A 12,486-nucleotide genomic window follows, 5' to 3' on the forward strand; every position below is an offset into this window, starting at 1 on the left:
TATCACCTCCAAGGACCCCCAAGACCCGTCGCCAAGTGGGTCCTACCAACAGGCCCATTTTTCTTTTTTGATATCGTTTTGCCTATTCAGGACCCCTTGTGATTCCACATAAATTTGAGAATTGACTTCTCAATAGCTGAAAAAAAGGTTCCTGGACTTTCGACAGGAATTGCATTGACTTGTACATTGCTTTGAGGAATAGTGCCATCCTAAAAATATTAGGTCTTCCAATCCATGAACAAGGAATGTCTTTCCATTTACGTAGGTCTCCTTTAATTTCTTTCAGCAATGTTTTCTAGTTTTTGTAAAAGTCCTTTATTTTCTTGGTGATTTTATTCTAAGGTATTTTATTCCTTTGGATGCCATTGTAAATAAAATTGTTTTATTGATTTATTAATTTTTTTTCTGGATTTTGTATTACTGTTGCATCAAAAACACACTAATTTTTGTGTATTGTTCTTGTAACCTGAGACTGATTAATTCATTTAATATCTCTATTAGGGTTTAAAAAATTTTTTTTTAGTTGTAGATGGACACAATACCTTTACTTTATTTATTTTTATTCGGTTCTGAGGATCAAACCCAGTGCCTCACACATGCTAGGCAAGCACTCTACCAATGAGCCACAATCGCAATCCCTCTAATAGGGTTTTGAGTGTGTGAATTCTGTGGGATTTTCTATATATAGATTGTGTCATCTTTTTTTTTTTTCAAATTTGGATGCCTTTTATTTCTTTTTATTGCCTAATTGCTCTGGTTAAGACTTCCAGTAAAGTAGTAATAGGAGTGCTAAACATGGCTCCTTTGATTTTTTCTAATCTTAGAGGGAAAACTTTCATTCTTTCACCATTCAGTCATGTTAGATATGCGTTTTCATAAGTGCCCTTTATTGTGTTAAGGAAATTCCTCTCCATTCCAATTTTGTTGAGTGTTTTTATTGTGAAAAGATGTCGAATTTGGTCAAATTGTTTTTCTCCCTCTATTTAGATAATCATGTGTTTTCCCCCTTTGTTCTATTGATGTGGTATATTACATTGATTGCTTGTGTTATAATTATTATTATTTGGTACTAGGGCTTGAACCCAGGGGCACTTTAGCACTGAGCTACATTTCCAATCCTTTTTATTTTTATTTTGAGACAAGGTCTCACTAAGTTGCTAAAGTCCTCTCTAAAGTCACTGAGACTGGCCTTAAACTTGCAATCCTCCTGCCACAGCCTCCCAAGTTGCTGGGATTGCAGGTATGTTTCACTGTGTGCCCAGCTTGCCTATTTTTAACCAAACTTTCATTTCTGGGATAAATCCAACTTGATCATGGTGTATAAATCCTTTTAATGTGCTTTTGGATTCAGTTTGCTAGTATTTGTTAAGAATCTTTGCATTCATGTGTATAATAATCTGTAGTTTTCTTTACTTGTGGTGTGTTTTCCTGTCATTGGGATCAAAGTAAAGCTGGCCCACAGAACATGTTGGGAAATGTTTCCTCTTCTGTTTTTTGAAATGTTAATTCTATTTACATTAATAAATTAATTAATTTATTAATGGTGTTAATTTCTATTTAATATTTGGAAGAATTCACCAGTAAGGTTGTCTGGTTCTGAACTTTTCTCTATTGTGAAATTTTTGGTTAGTGATTTAATTTCTTATTATGGATATGTTGAGATTTTCTATTTTTTGAAGCAGTTTTGAAAATATATGTGTTCTAGGAACTTGTCCATTTTATCTACATTATCTAGTTTGTTGGTATACAATGTTCAAAGTATTTCTTTTAATACTTTTAATTAGTGTAAGTTCCCTTTTAATTACTGTAAGGACTTTAGTCAAAATTCTTTTAATTACCGATTTTGGTTATTTACTTAATTGATTCCTTCCTTTCTTTCTTTTGTCTAAATCTGCCTAAACGTCTGTCAATTTTGTTGACCTTTTCAATGAAGCATTGTTTGGTTTCTTTCTATTCCTTATATCATTTATCTCTGTTCTATTTCTTATTATTTTCTTGCTTCTTCTGGCTTTGGGCTCAGTTTGCTTTTCTTTTTCTAGTTCCTTAAAGTATAAAGTTGGGTTATTTTTTTGAGAATTTTTATCTTACTTTTTATTATGGTAAACTATATACTATAAATGTTGCCATTTTCACCATGTTCAAGTGTACAGTAAAGTCGCCTTGCTATCCTTCACATGTTGTGCAATCGTCGTCACCATGTTTTTCATCACTGCAAACAAAACTCTGCACTCATTTAGCAATAATTCTGGCATCTGCCCTCCCTTTAGACTCTGGTAACCTTTAATTTATTTAAGACTCTGGTAACCTTTAATTTATTTTACCTTTAATTTATTTAATATAATTGGAATCATATCATATCTGTTCTTTGTGTTTGGCATATTTCATTTTGCATAATGTTTTCAAGGTTTATCTGTGTAGCATGTAAAAGTACTTCATTACTTTCAATGACTGCATAACATTCCTCTGTATGTGTATACCAATTTTTTGCACATATATTAAACTTTTGATGGACTTTTTGGACATTCACCTTTTGGCTATTGTGAATAGTGCGGATGTAAACATTTTGGTACAAAATCTTGTTTAAATACTCCTTTGCAATTATTTTGGATATATAGATAGGAGTAGTATTGTTGGATCATATGATAATTAACTATGTTTAGCTTATTGATGAACCACTATGTAGATTCATTTCTATATTTTAAAAGTTTTATAATTTCAGGTTCTTATATTTAGGTCATCAGTATATTTTAACTTAATTTTTTATATGATCTAAAGTAAAGGTCCAGCTTCATACATCTGTATATGTGTCACCAGGTTATTAGTTGAAGAAAACTAAAGTTTCTAATGTTTCTTCACTTAATGTTCTTGACACCCTTGTCAAAATCAGTTGTGCAATGAGGTTTATTTCTGAATTCTGGCTTCTATTACTGTAATCCCATTGGTGGCACTTTCCTGTAATCCCAGTGACTCCGGAGGCTGAGGTAGGAGGATGGTAAATTCTGAGGCCAGCCTTTGCAACTCAGTGAGGGCCTCCACAACTTAGGGAAACCCTGTGTCAAAATAAAAAAATAAAAATGGCTGCTGATGTGGCTCAGTGGTAAAGTGCTCCTGGGTTCAATCCCTGGTATTAAAAAAAGAAAAAAGGAAAAGAAATCAACTGCTTAGGTTCATACAAGAATTTCACTGAATTTATAGATAAATTAGGGGAGAATTGACAGATTAACAATATTAAGATTTATGGTTTGTTATTCATTTTCTCAGATCTTCAATTCCTTTCAACAGAAGTTTGTAATTCTAAGAGTACAAGTTCAGCTCTTATTTGGTGTTTTAGTCAGTTTTTTCACTGCTGTGACTAAAAAATCTGACCAGAACAATTTTAGGGAAGAAAAGTTTATTTGAGGGCTCACAGTTTCAGAGATCTCGGTTTAGAGAAGGTCGGCTCCATTCTTTAAGGTTCCAGGTGAGGCAGAACCTCATGGCAGAAGAGTATGACAGAAGGAAGCAGCTCACATGGTGATCAGAAAGCAGAGAGAAAGGTCTTCACTTCTCAGATACAAATATATAGCTTGAAGTCATGCTCCCAACTCCCACCTCCTGCAGTCACACCCTACCACTTCAGTTACCACTCAATTAATCCCTATTAGGGATTAATTCACTGACTGGATTAAGACTCTTACAATCCCATCATTTCTCCTCTGAACCTTCTTGCATTGTCTCACATGTGAGTTTTTGGGGGACACTTCACATTCAAACCATAACATTTGGCCATATTTATTCCTATGTATTTTATCCCTTTTGCTGCTACCGTAATGAAATTTTTAAAAATTTAATTTTCAGAAGAGTCATCACAAGAGTACTGATATACAATAGATTTTTGTATATTGAACTTGTATCTTGCAAACTTGCTGAACTTGTTGAACTAATATATTTTAGTGAATCCTTAGAATTTTAATATATATCACCATATCATGTATAAATTCAAACTATTTTACTTCTAGTTTTTTTTTAATCTATATGCCACTTATTTCTTTTTCTTGCTTAATTTTCATCTGAATCCCTAGTTAATTTTGAATAAAGGTGGTGAAAACATCCATCCTTGTTTTGGTGCTGACCTTAGGTAAAAAACATCTAGTCTTTCATTGTTAAGTGTATTCTCAGTGGATATTTTTTTACAGATGTCCTTTATCATGCAAGAGAGTTCCATGCTTTCCTTTCGTTGAGTGTTTTTTCATAAAAGGTGTTGAATTTTATCAAATGCTTCTTCTGCATCTATTTAGATAAATCATGTCACTTTCATTTGTTATTGTTTCGATGTGGTGCATTATATTGATTTTCAGATGTTAGGCCAATTTTTCTTTCCTGGGATAAATCCCAATTTATCATGATGTGTAACTGTTTTTATAAGTTGCTGGATTTTGTTTCCTTTTATTTGTTGAGAATTCCTGTGTCCATATTCATAGGGATATCGCTCCATAATTTTTTTCCTTATGATGTATTTATCAAGTACTTTTTCTTAAACATGATTATGATATCACACTTATTATACACATTACCTTTAAAAATTAACAATTTAGAGTCTTTTTTTTTTTTTTTTTTTTGGTGGTGCTGGGGATTTGAACCCAGGGCCTTGAACACGCGAGGCAAGGCAAGCACTCTACCAACTGAGCTATATCCCCAGCCCCTAAAAATGAACAATTTAAAAATACAGGGCTGGGGTTGTGGCTCAGTGGTAGAGCGCTTGCCTAGCATGTGTATGGCATTGGGCTTGGTTCTCAGCACCACATATAAAAATAAATAGAATGAAGGTGTGTCAGCAACTAAAAAAAATATTTTAAAAAATATTCACAAAGATTCAAGTCGGTGTTCAAATCTTCTCCACTGCATATCATTTTTTAAAGTGACCTCCGGTAAGCTGAAGAATGATGGGACTCTGATCATTTGAAAAAGTGAGGGGAGGGTTTGTGTTGGACAAGAGAAGTCTGGAAAAGAAAGAGCAAAAAAAATAATTTTTTGAAAGCAAAAACTTTCTGTAATCAAGGAAAAGAACTTGTATATGTTTGATTTCAGATAACAAGCAGAAACAAAAAAGGAAGATACAGGGAAACAGATTTTGACTCAAAAAAGGAAGTCCACATTTTACCCTTTCAGCATAAAATCTATCACACCACACCAAACATCTGACCACAAAGTGCCCAAGTGGAAAAGGGGACCTTGCTTCTCTCAGTTCGTCTTCCTGTCCTTGCTTCATCTCCTTCCTTCTGTAGGGTACATTATTCAGCATGATTTTATCATTTTAAATTATGCAATCTTTGGGCCTCACTGGGGATGCTCTGTGCCCCCATCCTGATATTGGATGAATGAATCCTGTTACTACCCTACTGGATGCTGTCGGGGGAAAAAAAATGTATAACATACCTTGAGATTGGAACCATGACACATCATTTCTATTCTCCAAATCCATTGAGGGAAAACCTTTTTGTGTGACCTTGGTGTAGTAACATGCTTTTCAGTATTTTTTCTCTCTCCTCGTGGCAGCAGTGCCCAACCCTAAGTCCACTCCTCTTATTTAATTAATCATTCAATAAAGATTGATGGAATACCTGCCATGATTTATGGAAGCACTACTTTGTGAACTGAAGACAAGTGACACAGTCCCTGATCTCATGGAGATTTGTTTTCCACAGTGGTACCAATTTACATTCCCACGTGTACCCACGGATTTTAATGTCTCTACATCTTTGCCAAAGTTTATTGTTTTTTTTTTTTCAATAGTAGTCATTAATAAGTGTAAGGTGGTATCTTCTTGTAGGTTTTTTGTTTTCATCTTTGTTTTTATGATATGTGGTCTTGTTATGTTGCCCAGGCTGGAGTGCAATGGCTTTTCACAGGTGCTATCCCACTACTGATACTTAGTAGAGTCCTGATTGGTGTAGTGTACCACAGTCCCAAACTCCTGGACCCAATCTATCCTCCTGCTTCAGCCTCAATACAGTTTTGATTGGCATTTTCTTAATGATTAGTGATGTCGAGCATCTTTTTATGTGCTTATTTGGAACATACATATTTCCTTTGGAGAAATGTCTATTCAAGTCTTTTGCCCATTTTTGAAATGGGTTATTTGTTTTTCTGTTGTTGAGTTTTAGGAGCTCTTTCTTTATTCTGGGCATGAATCCCTTATCAGATGTATGATTCACAAATATGTTTTCTCATTCTATATGTTGCCTTTTTACTCTGTTGGTGGTATCTTTTGATGCACAAATTTCTAAGTTTTTCTTGAAATCCAGTTTGCCTATTTTTTCTTTTATTTGCTGTGCCTTTGGTTCAGGAAATCACTGCCAAATCTAACACCATAAAGTTTTTGCCCCATATTTTATTCTAAGAGTTTGATGCTTTAGAGCTTACATTTAAGTTTTTAATAATTTTGAGCTAGTTTGGGTATTCATTCTTATTATGGTTTGGATATGAGTTATCCCCCCAGAGCTCATGTGATTGACACTGCAGGAATGTTCTGAGGCAAATGATTAGATTAGGAGAGCTATAATCTAATTGGTGGATTAATTTATTTGGTGGATTAATAATTTGAAAGAACTACTTACTGAGTGGTAACTGTAGCAGGTAGGATGTTGCTAGAGGATGTAGGTCACTGGGGGCATGCCTTTGTCCCTGCACTTTGATCTCTCTCTGTTTCCTGGTTGCCATGAGTTATAAAGTGTCATTCCTCCACCACACCCTTCTGCCATGATTTTCTGCCTCATCTCAGGCCCAGAGCAGTAGATCATAGACTGAACCTCTGAAACCATGCACCCCAAATAAACTTTTCCTCTTCCAAGTTGTTCTTGTCAGGTAACTTGGTCACAGTACAAAAACTGACAAACACAATTGTTTTGTACATGGGTATTCAATATCCTCAGCACCATTTGGTAAAAGAACTGTCTTTTCTTCATTAAACAATCTTGATGCCCTTGTCAAAAATTATTTGATTATAGATGCAGTTTATTTCTGGAATCTATTCCATTGTCTAGATGTCTGTCCTTATGACAGTACCATAGATTTGTAGTAATTTTTGAAATCTGAAAGTTTAAGTCCTCCAGCTTTGTTATTCTTTTTCCATATTGTCTTGCATGAGGCCCTGAGTTTGATCACAAGCAGTGCAAAAAGGGGAGGCACTGTAGTTTGCTGATTTTAGGTTCTTTGGGTATAAACCGAGGAGTGGGATAACTGGGTCAAAAGGTGGGTCCATTCCAAGTTTTCTTAGGATTCTCCATACTGCTTTCCAGAGTGGCTGCACCAATTTGCAACTCCACCAGCAATGTAAAAGTGTGCCTGCATTTGCAAATAAATGGATGGAATTGGAGAATATCATGCTAAGTGAAATAAACCAAGCCCAAAAAACCAAAGGCTGAATGTTTTCCCTGATAAGTGGAGGATGATATATAATGGGGTGGGGGTGGGGAATGAGAGAATAATGGGGGAACTTTAGAATATGTAGAAGAAAATGAGAGGGAGGGGGGTATGAAAAAGGGTGGAATGAGACAGACATCATTGCCCTATGTACATGTATGATTACACAAATGGTATGAATCTGCATTGTGTACAGCCATAGAAACTAAATTATGTACCCCATTTGTGTACAATGAATCAAAATGCAGTCTGTAAAAAATTAAAAACTAAATAAAAAAAAAAGGGGGGAGGCACTGGAGTGTAGCTCATGGTGGGATGTTTGCCTAGTGTGTGCAAGGATCTGGGTTCAATCCCCAGCAAAACACACACACACACACACACACACACACACACATTTTTCTTGGCCTTTGTACTTCTTGTAATGCAGTAATAACAAGGGCTGAAGATCATATTGATGGAAGCTGTAGATATTAATTCATTCAAGTGCCCATACTAAGTCCTGGAAATACAAGAGGAGTAAAGTAATAGCAACTTGCCTTGGACCATATTTTGAGGAGCATTCTTTTTTATTTTTTGGACCTTTATTTATTTATTTATATGTGGTGCTGAGAATCAAACCCAGTGTCTCACATGTGCCAGGCAAGTGCTCTATCACTAAGCCAAAACCCCTGTGTAGCATTCTTTTACAAGGCCTTACATGACCTGGTCCCTGCTATCTCTCTGACCTTATCTCTTACCCATCCCCAACTTTGATTATGTCACTGCAGCCACACTGGTATTCTTGCTGTTTCCTTTAACATCCCAAAGATCTCAGGATCTTTGCATTTTGAATTTTTTCTGCCTGAATGATATTCCCCATGTTATCCTTAAGTTTCACTTCCAGTTCACCCAGATTTCTGTTTAAATATTCCTTATCAGAAAGGACTTCCCTGAAAATCCACTGGTAGACAATTCAGGCTATCACAAAATACCATAGACTGGGTAACTTAAACTACAGGTATTTATTTTCTCAGTTCAGGAGACTAGAAATCCAAAATCAAGGGCCAACATTGTTGGTTTATGGTGAGGACTTGCTTCCTGCCTTGTAGATGGTCACCTCACTATGTCCTCACATGATCTTTTCTTGGTGCATATATGGGGAAAGAGAGAGGGAGCGTGTACCCTGTGTGTTTCTTCTTATAAGGGCATATTCTGCCAACAGGGTCCACCTTTAGGATTAACCTAATTACCTCCTTGGAAGCCCCATCTCCAAATACTGCCAGTCTGGGGGTTAAGGCTTGAACATATGAATTTTGCAGGAACATAAACATTCAGTCTATAATACCCACCATACAACTAGAATCGGAACTCCACATGAGAAGGAACATCTGCTTTATTCCTACTATATTCCCAGGGTTTAGCATAGTGCCTGACACATAAAGGGCACTGAATAAATAAACATTTCCAGATTCCATCAAAATGATCTCCAGTCCTACCTAAGCAGGTGCAATTCCCAGTTATGATTATCTGCTTTCAGATTTCTGAGCCTTAGAACAAGCTGCCTATTTTTGCCTTGGAAGTTCTTCTTGAGGAAGTGATAGTCATGTCACCAAAAACAAACAAACAAACAAAAAAACATATTACATGTTTTATCTTCCTCAAATCCTTCCTAAACCACCTCTTCTTATGGAGATGATTCCTCCTTCTCCTTGAATTACAACTAACTTATGTGTTTGCCTCCCTTACTGGGTTGAGAAAATTCCCTGAAGGCATATGTGTTTCTAGTTGGTCTGTATACCAAGGTTTAACATAGGGCCTGAAGTGGAACAGGGGCTCTGTAACTATTTGAGTATGATCAGAGCTATTCAAATGTAAAAAATGTCTTGGGATGATTAACTCTTATACTAGAAATTTTCCAGTAGGCAGGTAGATGGTCCTTGAGGACACTCGAGTAGGTTTCCAGCAAATTTTGCTGTATTTTGCTATCCTTTGAGTCTAGTTCTTCTGACCTCTACAACTTTCCCACCAGTGCTAATCTTCCCATTCTCATCTATGAGGTTCTGGACACTGGTCTAACGCAGGCAGGAGCACTGGACTGTATGTCTCCCCATCCCTGTACCTTACCCTCCCTCCAGTATGTATTAACTCTTTGATAGATGTCACTGCCTCGTCCTTGTAATGAGAAAGGAATTCAAAAGGAACAGACCTTTTTGATGGCTGACATTCTAGGTCTCTGAGTTCATGTGGTTTAGAGGGTATATCCTGTTTATTCGGAAGTTGTGAAGGATCTGATAACTAACCCCTAAACAGGTTATCCACATAGATACCAACAGAACAGATCTCTGGTTCAGAGATAGATTGTATCTCGTATCCATGTTTCCCTGTTTACTCCTTACTCATGTATATCTAAGAAGGACAAATTTTTTAAAAAAGGAAAATATATTACCCCTTACTTGGGGAGTGACATAGTGAAGACTACTATACCTGTGGGGACAAAGGAGTTTTACACCATGGAGAGAACCCCTGCAATGATGAAATTCAGAGTTTATATAGGACAGGAACGCACTTACGCACTTCTGCCCCTCTATTGGGGAATTAGTGAGGAAGCAAGCGAGAGAAGCAAATGACTGTTTGTTTGTTTTGGTACTGGGGCTCTTAACTTCTGAGCCACATCTCCAGCCCTTTCTATTTTTTATTTTGAGACAGGGTCTCACTAAGTTGCTTAGGGTCTTGCTAACTTGCTGAGGCTGGCTTTGAACTTGTGATTCTTTGCCTCAGCCTCCTGAGTTCCTGAGACTACAGGCCTTTTCCACCCTGCCCAGCTGACTCTGAATTTTATCACCTTTGATTTTTGGACAGTGCATGGAAAAGGAAACATCCTGTATCTTCCACGGTATGTTTACCATCAAACATCAATTAACCCAAGTGCCAGTAATCTGCTCAGAAAGTCCTGACTACACAAGCTTTCACTATTTCTCCCACACTGCCCTAGCCAGGCAACATTTTGCTGTCCTTTCTGCCCCTGAAGTTCTTTTCTTGGGAGGGTAGGCCAGGCTTCTAGGGGGGTTAGGATGAAGAAAAGGTATGATGGATTCTGCATTCAGCCCTGAGCCCAGCACATAGCAGACACCCAGTAAAAGGTCTGATGAGTGAATTACATTGGTCCATTCTTTAAGATTTTAATGAAGGTGAGGCAGAGGGTTGGTTGGTCAAGAAATGCTGAGTGATCCTCCTGATGGGGCTCCCCTAAGTCAGGGCAATCTAAGCCTATTGATTATTTTGTCTGGGGCCTTAGGCAAAGCTCCTAGCCCCTTGGAGCAGAGCCAGTGTTCCTGACATTCCCACCGCCAAAGGTGAATGCGCACAGGCTGGGACCACGCCAGAGGGGACAGTGCTCCTGGGGTTGGAGTTTCCCGAGACTAGGAAGGGATTTCCGTCCAGTGATAGGTTACCCACCTTGGGCAACTCGTCTGGACGCGGCTCCCTATTCAGCCGGTTGCAGCTGAGATTGAGCATGCTGAGCTTGGCCGGCAGTCCCTTAGGCACTTGCTCCAGCCCAGCAAATGACAGATCTAGGGCGTTTAGCGCGCTAGGCCAGACACATCCAGGATTTGCGGGTTTTGCAGTAGCGAGCATTGAGTTGTGGCTGAGGTCTAGGCGGTGCGGCTGCACACCAGCAGTAGCCAGAGCAGAGCACACGTCGTTGGGCGTTTGTATTCCGGCGTTGCGTAGCGCTAGATCCTGGAGGGCCGGGAACTTGTGCGGACAGAGGGCTGCAATCAGTCCGCGTTTGCCCAGTCCAGGATTGTCAGACAGGTCTAGGGTCGTAAGAGCCGAGAAAGTGAGGATCTGGTCGCAAGAAAAATCAAGCGAGTGTGCTTGGGCAATATTCAATACCTTGAGGCCCGGCTTGAGCCAGCGCTGCAGTTCTACGAGCCAGGCACCTCCTGTTGTCCATGACACATTGCGAAGGCGCAAGGCGGAAAGCCCTAGCACTGGGCCTCCTCCAGGAAGCGGCGGCGTGGTGCCTGTTACTTCTAGATCCTCTAGTGTTAGTTCCTTGAGGCGGGAATACCCTAGCACACGCAGGGAGCCGAACAGCAGTACGGCAGGAACCCGAGCAGCTCCAATCGTGAGTCGCCGCAAACGTAGAGCCTTGACCATGTCAATGTACTGCCGCGGGTCTGCGTCGATGTCCACACGCTTCAGAAAATGTTCCAGGTTGCGGCCGCCGCCACGGATCTCCACATTGACCGCACTTACACACTGGAAGGCGCTGGACCAGTCGGGTTGCGGATCCGAAAAGTTGCAGGCGCAGTGGATATCGTCACCGTCCAACTCGCAGGGCTCTGTCGTGGCTGCAGAGATATCCAGCAGCGGCAGTAGCAAGAGCAACCACCAGGGCAAGCCGTCCTGGAGAGACAGCAAAGGTCAGGGAGGTCCCAGTTAGTCCCTGGATTCCTCAAGTGCCCTCAGCTCAACCCCAAGACCGTAAACTCACCATAGTTGTTAAGTCCTGAAAGCCTCTATGACCCGAGTGGGCTCTGGTAATGGCTTTGGCTGCCTTTCTGTACAACAGCACTCTCCGGATTAGAATCTCATGCTCTTGTCTTTTCTGCTTGGCAGTCCCAAGAGTTTGGGCAATCCTGTGATGTCACTCTATTTCCTCCTCTGTGAACTCTGGTCATTCCCCACATCTGTTCCTGCCAAAAGCCCTACACACTTCCCTTCTAGGAAATATTGCAGTGAAGGTTGTTGCAGGGAGAGGGGCTGAAATAGGAAGAATTCTTGAGGGTATTTAGGTACTTAGTGTCAGGCAAGGTCAGAATGACTCAGGCGTTCCAGGCTTGTCTGGAGGGTATGGGGAAGGAATGATCCCCAGTGCCTAAAGTCTTGAGCCAGCACTCTGACTTCCCTGTGTAGATCGCAGGGACTCAGTAAAATTGGGTTTCTTCACTTTTCTCTGGTCTTGATTATTATTATCTTCTGGTCATACAAATTTAAACCCATGATTTTCCTCAGATATTTAACTGTGGAAGAGATTGTGAACTTCATCTATTGTCTCAAGAGGGTAGAATTAGAGAGAAGGAAGTTGTTCTGAAGAAC

General features: G+C 39.3%; 1 protein-coding gene across 1 annotated transcript; it reads right to left on the reverse strand.

The window, feature by feature from the left end:
• Positions 1 to 7,707: 7,707 nt before the first annotated feature.
• On the reverse strand, positions 7,708 to 12,038 carry Cd14 (CD14 molecule). Its single transcript, XM_047555792.1, has 2 exons — positions 11,882 to 12,038; positions 7,708 to 11,793 (listed from the first exon to the last, which is right to left on the reverse strand). Exons 1-2 carry the CDS (start codon positions 11,882 to 11,884, stop codon positions 10,672 to 10,674), a joined length of 1,125 nt encoding a protein of 374 aa, XP_047411748.1. The 5' UTR covers positions 11,885 to 12,038; the 3' UTR covers positions 7,708 to 10,671.
• Between the last annotated feature and the right edge of the window lie 448 nt (positions 12,039 to 12,486).

This window comes from Sciurus carolinensis, chromosome 6 (genome assembly GCF_902686445.1).
Source record: "Sciurus carolinensis chromosome 6, mSciCar1.2, whole genome shotgun sequence".
In the NCBI taxonomy this organism is placed as follows: Eukaryota; Metazoa; Chordata; class Mammalia; order Rodentia; family Sciuridae; genus Sciurus; species Sciurus carolinensis.